The sequence below is a fragment of the Triticum aestivum genome, chromosome 2A (genome assembly GCF_018294505.1).
Source record: "Triticum aestivum cultivar Chinese Spring chromosome 2A, IWGSC CS RefSeq v2.1, whole genome shotgun sequence".
Classification (NCBI taxonomy): Eukaryota; Viridiplantae; Streptophyta; class Magnoliopsida; order Poales; family Poaceae; genus Triticum; species Triticum aestivum.
In genome coordinates, this window is record NC_057797.1 from 162,107,280 (window position 1) to 162,125,622 (window position 18,343).

Consider the following 18,343-nt stretch of genomic DNA (forward strand, 5'->3'; position numbering starts at 1 on the left):
ACAGAAGGTGCTGAGGAGGAGCTCTCTAGGGATTGCGTGCCTCCCCCAACCCCTCAAACCTAAAATCTGAAAAAAGAGAAGCCTCGTGAGAAAGCCCATTCCTAGTCCTGGGCCTCGCGCTACTCTCACATGATCAGCGTCTGACCTTGCAAAGTTTAGATATGACCTAAGAGAGCTCCTGCGCAATTCCTATATGACGCTCCATGCGACAGATTGCCGTTGAATCGCATAGGCATGGAGCTAGCGATGCTATAATTGGACGACCGATTTAGCGATAGCAGTTTACACACTGTTTCGGTCTTGGGAAAGTTTTTGGAACATCCTCCTCAACGGGTTTTCGTTCGTTGTTTCTTTAGTGTGTTCTTTGTTTTTGTTTTCTTTAATACAAAATTCAAAAAAGTTCAAAGTCTCCTTTGCTATTTAAAAAACCACTTTTTTTATATAATTTTAGTAATCTAATCATCAAGACATGTGTTATAATTAGTAGTGGGCATGTATACTTGCTAATCTTAATTAATCCATAGTGTAGTATGCAGGGGGGGGGGGGGTTGGGAGGAGGATGAAGCGGGAGGAGCAGAACACATGACTGCCAATGGTCGCACCGTACGCTTGCGCGGCGACCGATCAAAATTTCGGCCGGTCAACCAAGGCTTGTTACTCACCATTGTTTATTCATTACTACACAAATTGCTGAAAACTGCCATCCATTGCATCTAGATTGTGTGCCTCCGGAGGCGTTCGCCGGTATCTCACCCCTAGCAAACATTCGCCAGATAGTTTTACGGTAAAAGAAAACCACACCATACGTGGGAGTGCGTATCTGGTGATACGGAACGTCACATGATACGCTGATCCAGTACTACATGGAGCGTTGGATCTGTACCGGAGGGACAGGATGAAGCAGACTCCCATCCCATTGCACAATATGCATACTGCACCCTAGACTATCTTGTAATTGAGCGACAAGTTTGGTTCCCTTCGTCATCTTCGCCTTGTATTCGGTCCTGCTCGCTCCCCCGCTGCCGTCGGGCACGTGAGAGTTGTTCCACCGCCACCAGCCACCATGACGGCAGTCCATGCACTCTTTCTAGCCTAGCCCCAATAATGCACAGCCTATTCATCTCGCGCGCGGTTGCTGAGTCCGTTGCTCAGATCCGATACAAACTCTAAATCTAAGCGGGCCGAGATAAACCTCTCTCCACCACCGACGTAGCTGGAGAATGTACACGGCAAGGATCGGGAAGAGGCAGCGCCGTCTTCTTTGTTGCATCGTTGGCCATTTCTCCCTTGTTCGACTTCTTGATTTTGCTTTAGTTTTAGCACTGGATGTCTGCACTGGGGGAGTCGTTATCGATTGGGTGATTCCTCTCCGAGCCGCTGGAGTGGCGTACCATGGCGCAAGTCCACGTTGTGCTGCCGACTACCATGGGACATGTCCAATCATCACCAATGTCTGAGCTGAATCTATTGGTGCAAGGCAAGTTATCTGTGTCAGTTGTGGAGGTTGAAGTTCGATATGCATCCTTCAAATGTGTTTGGCATCTGCATCCTCCAAATGTGTTCGATCTGCATCCTCCAGAGTTGTTGGCAATCCGTTCCTCGGAAAGTGCAATACATATCAAAGGTGACGAGCTCTATCTGGTTACTTTATCCTCTTATCCCATAGTGTTTGTCCAGCATCTACTTTTTCAGACTACATAAGATTGTTTTCTGAGTTTTTTCTCCACAATGTAACCCGTGTGACATTCGCAAAAATAAATGTAGCACTTAATCAGTGGAAGCCATCCATGAAAATATGTACAAAAGTCTTTATGTTGTGATGAATTTTCAGTAGGAAATAAGTTTGACCACATATAGACACACAAGAATGTGCTTCTTTCTTCGGCAAATTCCTTCTGTGAGTCATGGATTAGTTTTAGAAAGGACTGGAGTGTCACAACACTTACACTTGATGTGGCTAACTAATCCAAACTCAAAGACAACTGAAGTTATTCTCAGTTCTTAGCAACACGAATTAGAAAAGTTTGAAGGCTAAAAATAAGTTATTTACGTTGTAATAAGCAGATTTACTTTAGCTGGAGCTGCACTTGATGAGCTCCTATTCTGTGAAGGGCAAGCATCAGAAGCGATAATAATAAGAATCAACTATCTTATGATCAGTTAATAAAAAAGCAGTCCTGAAGCAATTCTATTGTCTTCCTATGCATAGTCCAGTACTTCCTTTTCCTTGATCCAATATTCATTTTTTTCCTTGATGCAAGCAAAATGGTGTCACACACTGAAAGTCCAAAAGCATGCTAGTAGAAAAATGTGTTTTGTCAGCTACCTATCCATTTTAAAACTTAGTATAACTACTTGATTTGGAACAGTTATTTCTCGAAATTGTCTGAGCCTGTTACAAGTATCTTTTTGTTATTTGTAGAGAAAACTTTATGAAGCAACTTTTTGCTACAACTCGAACTCTTGTGCATGGAAGAGAATTTACATATCCCTTACTCTGTACTAATCAAAACATATGTGTGGATACTCTGCTCATTTTGGTTCATTCTGCTACTTAATTATACGCTCTTCTTTATGAGCTTCTATCTTACCTAAATAATGTAGTAACTATTTAGCAGCTTGCTTTCATGGCTTTGGATCTTGCTTGAAAAAAAATAAGTGCAAGTGTTTTCTTGCAGCGGCGCAAGCTCGGCGGCAGCCGCTATGACCCCAATCTCCGGATTACTGTAACCAGAGGCTGGTTGTGCAGGTGGTCAAGCTGCTCGCGCACAAGGCCGAACCTGATGCCCTCAACGCCACCATAGAGGAACTTGTTCGATATCGGCTTTGGATTACTGTCATGCCATAAATAAGAGAAACATTGTTGAATCTGTATGAACTTGTAAACAAAGTGCTTACTTTAGCCATACTGGATTTTTGTTGTCGCTTGTTGTACGGATGATTGCTTATTTTAGATGATTTTTGTTGTCGCTTGTCATACTGGATTACTGTATGAACTTGTAAGCACTGTTGCTTATTTGTTTCAGCCGGGCAAGATTTCATCTTTACATTTCTTGGTTGATTCATTTTCTGTTGACTGATCCCATGTGAAGTAACCGAACATGGCCTAATGATGTGATTTAAGTTTGATCAATCCACGCCTCTTGGCTTGGTTCAAATAAGATCAACCGGGCTACAATATTCAATACTTGTAGGTAAAACTCAGAACTATTGGGATTTTGAGGAGAGATGTGGAAATCTGTTATGAGTTTGCAAAAACAGGCTATTTTCGAGGGTGCAGATGCAAATGTATCAAGGGGGTATGTGTAAATGATGAGCGAGTTGATCCTGTCCGTTGCATGCTGATCCAACGCAACACACAATCTTGAAGCAGCGTATCATGTGGTGAGCCGTATCACTCGATATTTTCCCCCATACGTGGGTAACATCATTACACGATCGTGCGTGCGGAAAAGGCATCATGCCGTGTGGTTAACAAAAGAACCGCCGATTAGAAAAAACACCCCGCCAGCGCCGGTCACACCAGTGTCGTCACCGCGCCACACACCATGGCCGCCCCTGCCCCGCCGTAACTTTTCCCGGGTGAAATCTTCATGCTTTCACATAGCTCCCCCCACAACCACAACCACAACACACGCGCTCCTGGCGAATCAACCTGTGATTGAGTTGGTTAGGTGGACAGTGGCATCCCCAACCCACCAGGGTTCAAATCCTGGTGCTCACATTATTCCTGGATTTATTTCAGAATTTCCGGCGATGCGCTTTCAGTGGGAGGAGACGTTTCCGTCGACGACGAGGCGCCTACGGTGACTTCGTAAATCTCAAGATGATATGCCGGCTCAGTCTCTCGAAGGTGCTCATAGGGATAGGATGTGCGTGTGTGCGTTCATAGGGGTGAGTGTATACGCGTGTATATGAGCGCTTGTGTCTGTACTGATGCTAAAAAAACACGCCGCCGTGATGACCCCTTTTGACCCCCGAGTGGCTATTATCACTTACCACGACGCGTGCAAGGCGTCCACCTCGCGTCCCGCTGTCCCGCGTGCGCTGCCTGACTGACCGCCCGACCGCTCCCCCGGGAAAAAGCGGCACCACGGCTCAGGTTTCACGGCCAGCCGTCCCCGCCCGCCATGGTGCCATCCGGAGCGGAGGCGGAGGTCGAAGCCGGCCGTCCGTGTCGCACGAGACAATACGACGACGCCGTCGCGCCCAACGCGGCACGGGCGGGAACAAAACAAACAAACGGAAAACAAGCGATTCCTTGCTTCCACGGCCACCAAAAAGTAAAGTAAACCGGCGGTGGCCAGCCCCTGCCCACTGCCCCTACCCATGGCGCTTTCCTCCCCGACTGCTGCCTTGCCCCCACGCCGCACCGCACACTCCTCCCACTGACAGCTCCGCACGGGGCCCCGCACGTCATCGGCGAGCGGCGCCACGCGACAAGTGCGGGAAGCGGGGTGAGATTTTCAGCGGCGCGTCGACACCTGGCCGTCGTCAACCCGGAGGCGGGGGCTACAAAGATCCACGGCGCGCGCCTAGTGGGTGAACTGTGTCCGCGCACGGGCATCACCGTACGTATACGTCTACGCATTTTAGCAGGACACCGGGCAGCCCAACCACCCCCCCCCCCTCCCTCCATCATCACTCCGCCCGCCGACGCCAGCCAGCCATGGTGTCGCTCGCCGGCTCCCAGATCCTCTCGCACAAGCAGACGCCGTGCGCGCCGCGCCGCCCGGGCCACTCCATGCGCACCATCCGCTCCGCGCTGCTGCACCCGGACTCGCCCCCGGGGCCCAGCTCCCGCCCGCGCGCCGCGGCCGCGGCCGACGAGGGGGACTCGGACATCGAGAACCTCACCGACTCCGTCATCGACTTCCGCCTCAGCGAGCTGGCGGCCACCGCGGGGCCCGCGCACCCGGCGGCCGTCGCCAAGTCCTCCTCCGCCAACGCGGCCGCCACGGAGATGCTCGAGCTGTCCCGGGACTTCTCCGACTACTCCAGCTTCAACTCCGACATCTCCGGGGAGCTCGAGCGCCTGGCCGCGGCCGCCGCCACGCTCAGATCCGACGCGCCGGACCTCGCCGCCGTGGATCTGAACGACCTCGAGTCCATGGATCTGTCGGCGGACGCGGCGCCGCTGGACCGCGTGGAGCCCTTCGTTCTGGCGTGCGTGCAGGCGCTGGGGCCCGACGCCGCGCCCGACGCGCGCCGCGCGGCCGCGGCCAGGATAAGGCTGCTGGCCAAGCACCGCTCCGACATCCGCGAGCTGGTCGGCGTGTCCGGGGCGATCCCGGCGCTGGTGCCGCTGCTGCGGAGCACCGACCCGGTGGCGCAGGAGAACGCCGTGACGGCGCTGCTCAACCTGTCCCTGGAGGAGCGGAACCGCTCGGCCATCACGGCGGCGGGCGCCATCAAGCCGCTCGTCTACGCGCTGCGGACCGGGACGGCCTCCGCCAAGCAGAATGCGGCGTGCGCGCTGCTCAGCCTGTCGGGCATCGAGGAGAACCGCGCCACCATCGGCGCGTGCGGCGCCATCGCGCCGCTCGTCGCGCTGCTCTCCGCGGGCTCCACCCGGGGAAAGAAGGACGCGCTCACCACGCTCTACCGTCTCTGCTCGGCGCGCCGGAACAAGGAGCGTGCCGTCAGCGCCGGAGCCGTCGTGCCGCTCGTGCACCTCATCGGCGAGCGCGGCACCGGGACGTCGGAGAAGGCAATGGTGGTCCTTGCCAGCCTCGCCAGCATAGCCGAGGGCCGCGACGCTGTGGTGGAAGCCGGTGGGATACCCGCACTGGTCGAGACCATCGAGGACGGCCCTGCGAGGGAGAAGGAGTTCGCCGTGGTCGCTCTGCTTCAGCTGTGCTCCGAGTGCTCCAGCAATTGTGCGCTTCTCGTCCGAGAAGGGGCGATCCCACCGCTCGTTGCGCTCTCGCAGTCCGGCTCTGCTCGTGCAAAGCACAAGGTATACGTTCTAACCCTCTCATTACAAATGTTATGCTGAAATTGGATGTGGTTTGCCGAATTTTATTTTAGCGATAACAATTGGTGATTAGTACGAGTACTCATTCATATATCAATATTTTAACTTGTCAGTGTAAGGTTTGAGCTTTTGATGCCACTGTCATTGTACTGAACAGTGTGCAACGAATTAGTCAGTTAGAGTTTGATTGAAGTCCGATTGACAGTACTGGAAAATGTATTAACTCTGGACCGGTAGAATGACAGCGTGCGTGTACCTGAGTTTAGGTAGATTTCTACTACCTGGTCTTCAAAAACATCCAAATCAACACGTGTTTCATCACGCTAGTTGTATGCATTGCCTTGTACTACTACTGATCAAGGAGGTGTTGACTTGTACATTCAGTTCACATGATCGAGATCCGCACTTGCTTAATTTCACACTTTGTTGAGTACAGTCCTGAATCTGCTAGACCTTGGAAGTACAGGAGGATGAGCGCCCTCTCTCCTACAGATCAAAGAGGCCACCAAGTCAAAACTACAGTTCTTAAAATTCCGTAAACAATGCTTGGTGTCACTAGAAACCGGGCAAGCTTAAAACTCCGTGCGAAACCATGTGCTTGAGATTTCCCACTGAAATACTCGTGTACGTGCTTATAATTATAAGTTTCGCCACTAGAGTCTGTCTACTTTGCCATGGCTAATCTGATCCTCATGCGTGCCTTATTTTTTTTCGAAAAGAGGGATCACACCCCGTGTATGCCTTATATTATATTTTGCTCAAGCTGAAAATCATTCCTGAATTCCAAGCCACTTATACGTTTGGTTGTGTGATTTGCAGTCTGAGACCTTGCTAGGTTACTTGCGCGAGCAGCGACAAGGGGGCGGTGGCTGCCGAGCCGGACCAGGCGGCGCAGCTACGAGCATGGCTCGGTGACGCGCTGGTCATGCGACGAAGCTACGAGCTTGGCTAGGTAATGCAGCACTGGTATGGTGAAATGCAGAAAGTAATGCTTGGTTTGTCTTTCACCTCGCCGGCTCCGTTCTTGATTTTGGCGTCGAGAACAGAGCAGCCCTATATGGATGGGACGGGGCGCGATGATCATGTGTAAATAACGGCCGGCTCTTGGCTGGGTTATGTGAATACATATGTGGTCTGCGACAGCGAGCGATGGAAGGTTAGATGGTTGGTCACTAACATCAGTTGAGAGGAGCATCCAGGTTATCTTAGGAGAGGACATGGATTGCTGCTGGGTTATATGTGTGGTGTCGGGTTGTAGCTGTGTACAGGATGTATGTTAGGGCGGTAATATGGTAATGCCGGCCTGGCTTCGCGAGGTTATAGGGGAATGTTGGATAGCCAAACCATGTCTTTTTTACTTGATGTTTGGAGTCCAAATCCCCCCAGTTCCGTTTTATGATCTCTTTTAGCGTGACTAGTTTCGCAGACTGTTTGTTCCCCGATTTCTCCTGCTCCAATTGGTCTGTTTCTACCATTTTGTAGCTCCGGCACTCAGCTTATTTACCTGATGTAATCCATATGGAAGCTGCTGCTTCCAGTGACTGGTTCACTGCGATAGCTGCGGTGCGGTCATGATCAGTAAACACAGCTATGGCGAACCAATGCATGCCAGTGTGGTATGCCATGGTTGCACTCAACAATTCATTCAAGATTAAGCTGGCTGGCTGTCATAACTAGTGGCCCCCTTTGTGACTGATCGACATAGGCCTGTCCCGACCACTGGTTCCTGATGCAACACATGAACCAAAGATCAGGAATGCCAGCCGAACCTTGGCAGCAAGGGTTCGTGCGATGCTGGCGATAGGTTTCGGCTCCGAGGACAAGCCCCAGACCGGCGGTACGTCGCACAGCTTTCGTAATCTCGGGTCGTTGTCTTGGCTAGCTGGCCGAGTGACGCGTGTCCGAGTTGCCGCCTGTTACATTGATTTAGCGTCAGAGTACGACCCGCCTAGCTAACGGATCGGGATGGCGAAGTTCCGTGGACGTAGCACAGTTGAGCGCTGTTGGGCTGCGTCCTCCGGTCTCCAGAGCTGACCCGCTCCTCGTGTTCCTGTTGTTGTTTATAGCTATGGCTTACTAGGACGTGACAGTGACGCTGACGCCGATTCTATCTGCTTGACCGCTCGCTTTTGCGGTGGAAATGTGTGTTCATATTTACCAACCCAGTGGCAACGCGAAGAGGGCGTAGGCTATTTGACTCTGCTGGCAGGCCATGTTTTGACCCTGGTTTGGTGGGTCTTTTATCTCTGTTTTTTGAGCCGGAACAGCTTGCAGATGCACGTCCATAGCTTGGAGTTTTCAGAGGCGCAACTACCACTTGTGTTTTTGTGCTGGAGTCAGAAACAGCGTGAGCAAGCCCTCTCGCAAACTTATGCTGCTAAGTGTGGCCCGTGTGGTCAGTCAGCACAGCACATAGAAAATGCATGAATAGTACATTCCAAATTGGAGGTGCCGCCGACGGCTCGCCAACAAGGGTCGCGCATCGGCATCAGTCAGTCAGCCGGCCGCCGGCCATAAAATATGCAGCCGACGTTACCTACCTGGCGCTCATTCATAAACTATAGCGGCCCGTGATCTGTAAAATAGATCACCCGCTCCGCTCGCTCTTCTTTTCCGACCCAACACGCTCACGCGGGCTCGCGCGTTCGGTAGCTCGTGTCCTCGTCGTCGCGTGACAGACTGCGCGCGTACGCACGCGCGCTGTGCCGACGCCCAGTTGCAGCACGAAGCCTGAAGAAAGAAAGAGGGAGAGAGGCCGTGCCGGGGGCTGCACCGATGGAGAAACTTGCGAAACGTCGGCGCCGTGGACGCCCGCCAAACTCGTCTTTGTTTTCATGTGGTGATGGCGGAAGCGATTGATGAATGAATGATGATGGTGTCCCGCCACGCATGGAGACGCCCCCCCATGCTGCTCCGTACGTAACGGCACTGGCCGGCCATGTGCGTGCGGACTGCGGACGCGAGGCGGTGCAGTTGCCTTGTACTAGCGCACTTCTTCTCTGGGGTCAAGCGTTTTCACAGGGACCATGGATCTGGTGCGGCCGGGACCTCCTCCTTGCCCACCAGTCTTCCGGCCGGGCCACGGACCGAAGCCCTGTTGAATGCACGGTGAACCACCGAATCCATCCTCACGCATGTACGGTGCCCCCTCCCTGTGCCGAAAGTCTTGTGTGTTCCGTCAAGCGACGGCCTTCTCCGTTCAGTGTTGTTTCCAGTCACTCAACTGTCTTAGCCAATACGTAAGGACAGTGAAGGGAGCTAGTGAACCAAGAGAAATACTAACACTCCATCTAGTACAATGAAAGTAGACAAGGTACGTAAAAGCAACTCCAACGGGGCGACCCAAACAGACACGTATGTTTTTTGTTCGTTTGAGTCGGCCAGGCGGACATGCGCGTTCGTATTTTAAAATGGATCGGCTTGACCGCCCAACAGGAAGGCCAACCCAAATGTGCCGCCGTGAAAAAAAATAACAAGTTGCACGAAATAAATATAATTAAACATGAAGTGGCCGGTCAAACGCCGTCCAAAGTCCACCTAAATCTAATAAACATTAAATAAAACATTAAAAAAGTTTGTGCCCGCCTGCTGCCGCCCCGCACGCTGCCCTAGACGTCGTCGGCCTTGCTCTTGCCCTTGTCGTCGATGTCGCCGTCGTCGGTGAGGTCGATGACGACTGGAGCAGGGCCAGCCCACCCGAACGCCGCCTGGTACGCTGCCAGGGCAGCCTCCTCCGGCGGCGACATTGCGGCAAGCCGCGCGCTCCTCCTCCTCCTCCACGAGTCGGAGCGCCTCCGCATCGCGTTGGAGCATGGACTCGTAGCGCATCTGCTCCTCGCAGTCGGCCTGCTCCTGGCGGAGCCAGTGATCCTTCCATCGCGCGAGGTGGGCCGCCTCCTCCTCCGGCGTCGCGGCGAAGTGGACGGAAGGCGCGCTCACCCACTCGCGATACTGACCCGTCCACCAGTAGGCCTCCTCTGGCCAAGTGGGTGGAGGCGGGGAACTTACACATCGGCTCCAGCTCTGGCTTGGGCTCGGGCTGGACGGGTGGCGACGGTGGCACGAAGAGCGGGGGGTGGACGGAGTCCCCCGCCGCCGACAGGGCAAGGGCTTGCTCCAGCCCATTCAGTGCGCGTCTTGCAGGGCCTCCTTGAGGGCGGCTTGGTACTCCGCCTCCGCCTCCATGTCCTCCGGCTCTACCTGCGGGGGCGGCGGTGGGAACGGTGGCGGGACGGCGTCGATACCCGAGCGCCGTTGCTTCTCGTGTTCAAGGGCGAACCACGCCTCCCAGTTGGGGGAGTCGGCGGCGTACTCTGGCAGCCGACGCTGCTCCGGCGTGAGCTGCGCGCGCCTGGGCACCTCGTCGTCGTGCGCCCGTTGGGTACGCGGAACCGTCGGCACCGGGATCCGCTGCGGATCCAAATGCCAACGGTGCGGCAGCGTGACATCGGGGTACGACAATGGCTGCCTGTACTTCCAGTGCCACCGCGCTTGGTGCACCGGGATGTGCAGGCGCTGGCGACCAGGGCGAAAACGCGTCGCCGCCGGAGGAGGAGGAGGGGGGGGGGAGCGGAGCACGGGAGGACGAGGCGCCGGGGGTGCCCTTGCCCTTGCCATTGCTGCTGCCGAAGAGGCCCATGGACGCGCTAGGGTTTGCGGTCGCCGGCGAGGAAGCAAAGGGAGTGGTGTGAGGCCAGATGTGGACGGGAGAAGTAGATGAGGCCGACCCCGCCGCACGCGTGATTAAAAAAGGACGCTTTCACTGGCTGACGCGTGGGCCCGTTGTCGGTGGTCATCATAAATAAGACAACCAGTGGCGGTTGGGTGGCCGCCAAGTGTGGATGCGGCGGACGGTGAGGAGACGCGCGGCGCGTCCGCGCCGACGCATTCCAGGCATAATTTTGAGTCGGAAATGGGTCGGCGCGGACACTAGACGGATACAATTTAAGTTTGGGTCGACGCGTTGGGCCACCACTTTTATCCGCGCCGATCCAAACGAACGTAAAAGGACGAAATGGGTCATTCCATTAAAGTTGCTCTAAAGACTAACTAGGCGTCACCAACGTTTGTGATCCATCACTCCATCATGTCAATCGCGACGACTCGTACCGGCCGGGCATGGCGCACGCATTCAATCAAGTGGAAAGCGACGACCGTTTTGGCGGCAAGTCACACCACGTGATCGGCTGCACCGGCGCCGGACCCCCCGTCCTTCTCACTTGCACCGGCGCCTACCAACGCCCGTCATGTGGCACCACCACACGGTTAGCATTGCACAGCAAAACGATACTTTCTCCATTCTAAAATATAGTGTGCCTGTGCATCCTGATGTTTAACTTTGACATAAATTTAAACAATGAGACCAACCGCGGCGGAAAAAAAATTATATAATTGAAAACTTCTTTCAAATACGAATCCACTGATATATTTTTTGCTCCCGCCGTAATCAATTTTGATAGTTAATTTACGGTCAAAGTTGAAGGGAGTACTCCGTGCTTCCAATCATGCCTCGCCCCGTACACGGTACACGTGATGATCAAACAAGGCGCAGACCATGGGCTGGATGATCAAGCAGGCTAGGCTAGGCTAGGCGCCATGGCAACCAGAATTCGCTGTAGCGGCAGATGGGCTGGATCTCGATCCATATCCTGCACGCCGGGTGGCCGATGGAATACTCTTTTTTTCCTTTTCTTTGGAATAAAATGCAGGCGATACTGCTTCACCAGGGGAAAAAGTGGAAGAAATCTGCGGCCGGGTGCATGCACCTCTCTTCGATTCTCTGAGTCGAACGTTGGAGGGCTACGTCTGATCTGCATCTGCCAGTAGTACTACTGTACTAGCGCTTCATTATTACTACTCCGTGTTCACGCGCGGTCGGCACCACGTAGGCATTTGATTCCGGGGTTTAGAATAATCAGACGGTTTTATTTTGCAAGTTACTAGTAGTACTCCCTCCGTTTCTAAATATAAGTCTTTTAAAAGATTTCACTATAGACTATATACGGAGTAAAATGAATGAACCTATATTCTAAAAGACGTCTATATACATCCGAATGTAGTCTCTATAGTTGAATCTCTAAAAAAACTTATATTTAGAAACGGAGGGAGTAGCACTGTTTCAGTGTGGTCTTTATGTCGATTCGTTCTCTTGGATTGGTGACCAACAACAGCTGTTTTTTTCTTGGGCCTTATCCAGATTCGTCTGTAATTTAGGCTTTTTCTTTTGGGTTTTACTATACATTGGACCAACTCTCTGTATGTAGATATCTTCTTATTTAACAATAAAATTATATATCTGGACAATGAAAAACATCTTAGCTCATCCTAGTGCCAAAAATGTATTCCATTCATAACAAAATATAATATCTTTTTTGACACTGTCATATAGTGTCCAAAAACGCCTCATATTAAGCTATAGAGGTAGTACCGGATAATGAAGTTTATGTTACTAAGAAATATACCCGTGCATTTGCAACGGGTGAAAAAAATCACACACCTCTAACTCAATAAGCATCGTCAAGACCTCTCATGGCTCTACGCCTTCTCTTTTAACACGCCAACCCATTTTAAAATTAGCAGCTAAACACATTTTAAAATTAGTAGCTAGTTCAAAGTTACTCACTGAGATACTAATTGGTTAATTCTTCTAAAAGAATTTAGCAGGTTAGTATTTAATCCCTTTGAATTATAATTCTCATCTTTTGTGATGTTTGAATTAGATGATGAACTTCAGAGACACCTCATATCTCCTTCCTAATATCTACCTCTTTGCCAGTCAAATAAGTGAAAGTTACGAACGAGATGGTTTTATAGGATTGGACACCAAATCACTGGCATTACACTGCATTGCAAATAATTTGATTAGATCTCATCAAATATATCGTGATGCAAAAAGTGAGGATGTAGCATACATGCAGAAGAAAAAACAATCCTGGTGTCAATCACGCAGTTCCAGTATTTCTGCTCTAATATTCCATGAAGTGAGATTTAGGTGCTCCAATATTAGTGATATGCGACTTTTACTTCCAATATTCCAACCAGCAATTCTCAAAACATGTAGTATTGCCAACACATGCTCCTTATTGCTTGGAGTTGGAAACATCCGGGTCATGTATGTCGATGGGATGGAACATGGTGCGCGCAGACAATAATAGTAATATGATGATTGACAATATCTAGGAGGCTGGCGAAATGTAGGTGATGCGTGCAAGTAATTGAAAAGTTTCCCAAGTAGCATGTCGTGGGCTTGTAGTGGTAGGTGTAGATTGAACGATCAAATTCGTACTCAATGATACATGGTTCGAGCTCCTCTTCGTTTGAATGGATTCTACTCCTTAATGCATTCTTAGTGGTGTGAGGGTTCAACTAGGTGAGCTTCGGTGCATCAGGGATGATGACGGCGTCCCATGCTGGTCCATGGCAGCAAATTAGGGCAACTTTGCATATATATAAAGATAATGGATTCTGCTTTGTATGAAGTGAGGACTACATATTTCTGGGCTATTGAAAAACGAATCTTGCATGAGTCCCAATTGGACACGAGTGGTAAGAAGACAAGTCATGCGAACCAACCTATGGTATCCTCTGCCCACTAGAGTCCAAGTCTCAAACTTGGATGCTCGCATTTTTCTGAATTTATTTCGCGCCTTCTGGCGGTGTGCGTTCAGTGGGAGAAGATATTCTCGTTGACTATGAAGGAGTCTGTGGCAACTTCGTCAATCTCAAGACGATGTGCTGGTTCAGTCTAGCAGAGGTGTTCGTAGGGATATAGTGTACGTGCGTATACTTATAGAGATGAGTGTATATGGATATGTATGAGCCTCTGTAATGTGTTAAATACAACAGGACCTTTGAATATTTTTTGGGTACTTATTATCGACGGACAGGAAAATTCAAAGAGGAAGAAATACACGATGGTGTGTGAGGTTGTGTGTTGGTTCGAGCTGTAGGAACTCACTTTTCTTTTTCATAACAGCCTTTTCTTTGTGAGAATTTCTTTTTCCTAATAGCTAATGGGCTGCACTAGGAGGCAGGCCGGCCCAGAGGTCAAACGTGGCCCATTAACCCAGTGCGGGCAGCACGAACGGGCGTAGTACAGAGAACCGGTTTTTTACTTGTCTGTGGCATTGCTGTAATTTCTGCCAACTTCAGCGGTAATTTTATGACAGACAGACAGAAACAATCCTCATTTTTTGTTGTTGTTATTATTATTATTATTATTATTATTATTGTTATTTAACGTTCTACCTATAAGCACCTTCTAGTGGCGTATCATCTTGAGAATGATCGTTACAGACGCCTTCGTAGACGACAAGAACATCTCTCACGGAATGCAGTTTGTCGAAAGGTTTGAAATAAATACAGGAAAATATGAGCACCAGTATCAAGTCTTATACTTTGACCCTGATGAGTTTGGGATACCACAGTTCTCCTATAACCATCTAATCATAGGTTGGTTTGTCAATCCTCTTATTGTCTTTTTAACACAATATAGACGTAGACACTTGTATATACACACATTCACCTTTATGAACACATGACGAACACCCTACCCATATGAGCATCTCCGAAAGACTGAGCCGGCATATCATCTTGAGATTAACGAAGTCGTCACAGACTCTTTCATAATCGACGAGAACGTCTCGTTGGAATGCCTGAAATAAAATCAGAAAAATGTGAGCACCGATGTCAAGTCCAGAAATTGAACTCTGACTCCACGGGTACTTTAGACGCCAAGATATTAGACGCTAAAGCGGGGCCAGACGGCGAAATAATTGAGTTGTCAGGGCCATTGAGTAAAAATAACACCTTGGCAGCGGACGAGTGAGCAAGCGATCGATGGATCGGAGAATATCTGGTGCACCGCACTCGCGTCGAAATATTATGAAAAAAAAGCTAGCACATTCACACAACACAAATGTAGGTTGTCATGAAAATTCAAGATAAAATTTGAAAGATAAGCTCAGAAAAAGAAAATGACAAATTCAACAATTAATACTACGTAGTACATAGCATTAGTTGAGCTCTAGATTTTATTCGGATTTTCTGAAATGTTCTGCGGCATCGGTGCATTGGATACATCCTCGGATCGGTGAGAGGCGGGCGAGGAATGATGGCGGCCGCAGAAGCGGATGATATCCGCTTTGAAAACTCTGCGCAAGCGTGCGGCCGCGCCGGGTCCCCCACTGACAGCGACGCGCCCCACCACAACCACACCCACACCCACCCGCGAAACCTCTCCTCCTTCCTCCTGCTCAGCGAGCCCAGACGGTTCTCGTCAATTAAAAACAAAAACGAAACGCAGCCTCCCATCAAAAGGCCTCCCCCGCCCCCACGCCGCGGGCCCACCCACGGAGGGAGGTGGCGGCGCCCCATTGGCCGGCCCCGTCACGCGCTGCGGCCAGCCACAAGGCTCCAAGCCCAGGCCGGCCCGCTGCGGCCGCTTGCGCTCGCAGAATCCCTCTGACTTTTCCGCACCGTGGAAACTTGAAAGAGCAGCGCAACAAAGCGCTCCCCGCCTGCCCGCGACCCCTTTCCCGTATTTTCCACCCGTATATGCGCCCGGCTCTCTAAAGCTACGGCGGCACCCCATTTTCTACGCCTCCGGAACGTGCGCAGTCTCCTGACGGCTAAGTGTGCGGCCGCGGCACCGCCCGCTTTTGAACACTACCACTGCGTGATCTGAATAATCTACGGCTAAGCGTGCCAATAATATCACCGGTTAGATTATCAATCATCCTGCCTGTAGGAGTAGATTAGGCTGCTGTGCTGTGGACTGTCTGTGGAGGCTGGCTGGCTGGCGGCTAAGGCCGAACAAGGCAATAAAAGCGAGCGCAGTTAGGTAAAGGGTGTAGAAAAGAAAGGCAGAGGGCGGGGAGGGGGCTATAAAAAAATCCCGTGCTACTGCCCTAATTCCCTTTGGACTTTGGCGTTATATCCGTCCTCGAGCCCCTCCCGTCCCGTCCCGGCCCTCGCCCTCTCTCCCGACCCCGCCTGATTCCAGTGGCGCTGCTGCTTCTTCTCCGCCGGGACAGACGAGACACACGCTGGGTAAGCACGCTCTGAGTCTGAGTCTGAGGGACGTCCCCCCCTCTTGTTTGCTTCCTTGTTTTCCGTGGGATTTGAGCTCTTGCTTGCGCTTTCCCTTGGTTGGGACGGGGACCTACCTATGCATCGATCGACTTCTCCCTGGCATGGAAATTTGTTGAGGAGTTCTTTATCTCCGGTTGATGTTTGAGTAGTTGAGTTGAGTTGAATCGAGTTGGCTGGCTGGTGTGCGGTTCCGGTTTGGTTCGCTGTACAGTGGTAAGCGTCCGCCGACGGTTCCTTATCTCCGGCTTGCGCACCTAATCTTGGATTTTGACCATCCAGCTGCTCTCCCACCTGTGTGCTGGGGAATTAACGCTAATCTTGTATGGATTTCGTTTGATTCGTGCTTGTTTCTTGGTTGCAGTTGCGGAGGAGCTAGCGGCGGAGGTGCTTTCTTCATCATGGAGTCGCAGCAGCAGCAGCAGCAGATGGAGGCGGTTTCTGCGCCGGCCGCCTCCACGAACGGGGGCGGGGAGCTGATCGGGTACGTGGACGTGCACGTGCGGAGCGCGCGGGACATCCAGAACATCTGCATCTACCACAAGCAGGACGTGTACGCGCGCCTCTCGCTGCCGGGGGAGGGCGCGCCGGCGGCGTCCACGCAGGTCATCAATGGCGGCGGCCGCAACCCGGTGTTTGACCAGTCCGTGCGCGTCGGCGTGCGCGCGGGGGACGTCGACGCCGCGCTCCGCTGCGAGGTCTGGATGCTCAGCCGGGTCAAGAACTACCTGCAGGACCAGCTGCTGGGCTTCGCGCTCGTGCCGCTCCCGGACGTCGTCGCCGCCGAGGGTGGCACGCTCGCGCGCGAGTTCCCGCTCTCCACCAACGACCTCTTCCACTCCCCGGCCGGGTTCTTGGAGCTCGAGCTCTCGTACATCGGGGTCGTGCCCGATGTCATTCCCGTCTCGCCCACGCCCAAGCCTGCGCTGGCCGATCCGGATGAGTGCGAGAACGCCGGCGGCGGAGCCGGCGCTGGCGCAGGGAAGGACTACGAGAACATGGAGTTCCCTGACATGAATCTTGTGGAGGAAAACCAGATTATGCTCTCGGAATATGTTGGGCTGCCGTGCACGGCCATGGAAACGCAGAGCTCCGAGAGCCTCCTGACCTCGGAGGACGTGGATGGCGCCGCCACCGAGTCCCACGACGCTGGCGTGCGCGTCGTGCAGAGCTTCTCCACGGACTACAGCACCGCCGACTCGGCCGGCGCCTTCCGGAGCGAGACGGCAGCCAGCAGCGTGTCCACCACGGAGTCCCCGGCCGCGGCCGTCCCGGCCACCCCGCAGTCCAACCCGTCCGAGCCGTCAGGAAACGCCCTCTCATCAGCAGGCCAGAAGGAGAAGGCCTCGGACGCGGCGGAGGTCGATTCGTCTCCCACCGTTCAGGAGAGCCCGGCGGTGAACTCGCCCAGCACCGTGTCTGAGAACGCGGTGGACAAGCCGCCGCCGGCGATGAGCTTCAACTTCGCGGAGGAGGTGCAGGTGAACCAGAAGGAGATCATGGACATGTACATGAAGAGCATGCAGCAGTTCACGGAGTCGCTGGCCAAGATGAAGCTCCCGCTGGACATGGACAATGGCAGCGACAAGAGCGGGAGCGGCCCCGCCGCCGCCTCGCCCACGGATTCCAGCGGCACCGACTCGAGCGCGGCGACGAAGAAACCGACGGCCGGGGCTGCGCAGGAGAAATCTCCCAAGGTGTTCTACGGAAGCCGAGCCTTCTTCTAGTTCTAGGAGGAAGGAAGCCGGAGTAGTGCCGCCGGACGGACCCCGGACTAGAAGATGGCATTTGCAGCCATCCGTCTCAGCTGAAAACTTGGTAGCGCAGAGGAATAACACTTTTCTCATGCTGTTGTTTTACTTAGGCTTCGTCAGATCCCAAGACACATGCGGAAATTAGCTGCCCTGTATGTCTTACTTTTAATGTATCGCTACTCTAATGAGAAATGCTTGGCTTCTTTTGCTTGAGTATACACATCTGAATTACTTTTAATTCGCAAAAAAGGAGAGTATAGACATCTGAATGTGAGTTGCTATGTCTGCAATCTTCTTAGGTCCCGCTTGAAACGCACTAAAATTTGCAGGAATTTCATAGGTAGTATCAACCAGAGCGGCGTGAGACAGCAACAGAGTAGTGGCCAGCTCCATGTTTGATGTTTCCAATTGTAGATGGTATTTGATGATTCTGCAGATCATGCTCAAGGGTTAGGACGATCGACAGGGATGCTGATCTTGTCGGGAAGATGTGTGTAAACACCCTGCCTGATGGCTTGTGGAT

The 18,343-nt window shown here is 52.2% G+C and overlaps 2 protein-coding genes across 3 annotated transcripts; both read left to right on the forward strand.

Moving 5' to 3' along the window:
* The first annotated feature begins 4,593 nt into the window (after positions 1-4,593).
* On the forward strand, positions 4,594-7,451 carry LOC123188136 (U-box domain-containing protein 4). The gene is made up of 2 exons (XM_044600179.1): positions 4,594-5,959; positions 6,797-7,451. The coding sequence occupies exons 1-2, from the start codon at positions 4,670-4,672 to the stop codon at positions 6,890-6,892; spliced, it is 1,386 nt and encodes a 461-aa protein (XP_044456114.1). The 5' UTR covers positions 4,594-4,669; the 3' UTR covers positions 6,893-7,451.
* Positions 7,452-15,530: 8,079 nt separating this feature from the next.
* Positions 15,531-18,038, forward strand: LOC123188137 (uncharacterized). 2 transcript variants are annotated; one of them, XM_044600182.1, is made up of 2 exons: positions 15,531-16,282; positions 16,431-18,038. In XM_044600182.1, exon 2 carries the CDS (start codon positions 16,468-16,470, stop codon positions 17,791-17,793), a length of 1,326 nt encoding a protein of 441 aa, XP_044456117.1. In that variant the 5' UTR covers positions 15,531-16,282; positions 16,431-16,467; the 3' UTR covers positions 17,794-18,038. The 2 variants fall into 2 exon arrangements, with proteins under 2 accessions (XP_044456117.1, XP_044456115.1); XM_044600180.1 differs by having other exon boundaries at positions 15,531-16,027.
* Positions 18,039-18,343: the final 305 nt, after the last annotated feature.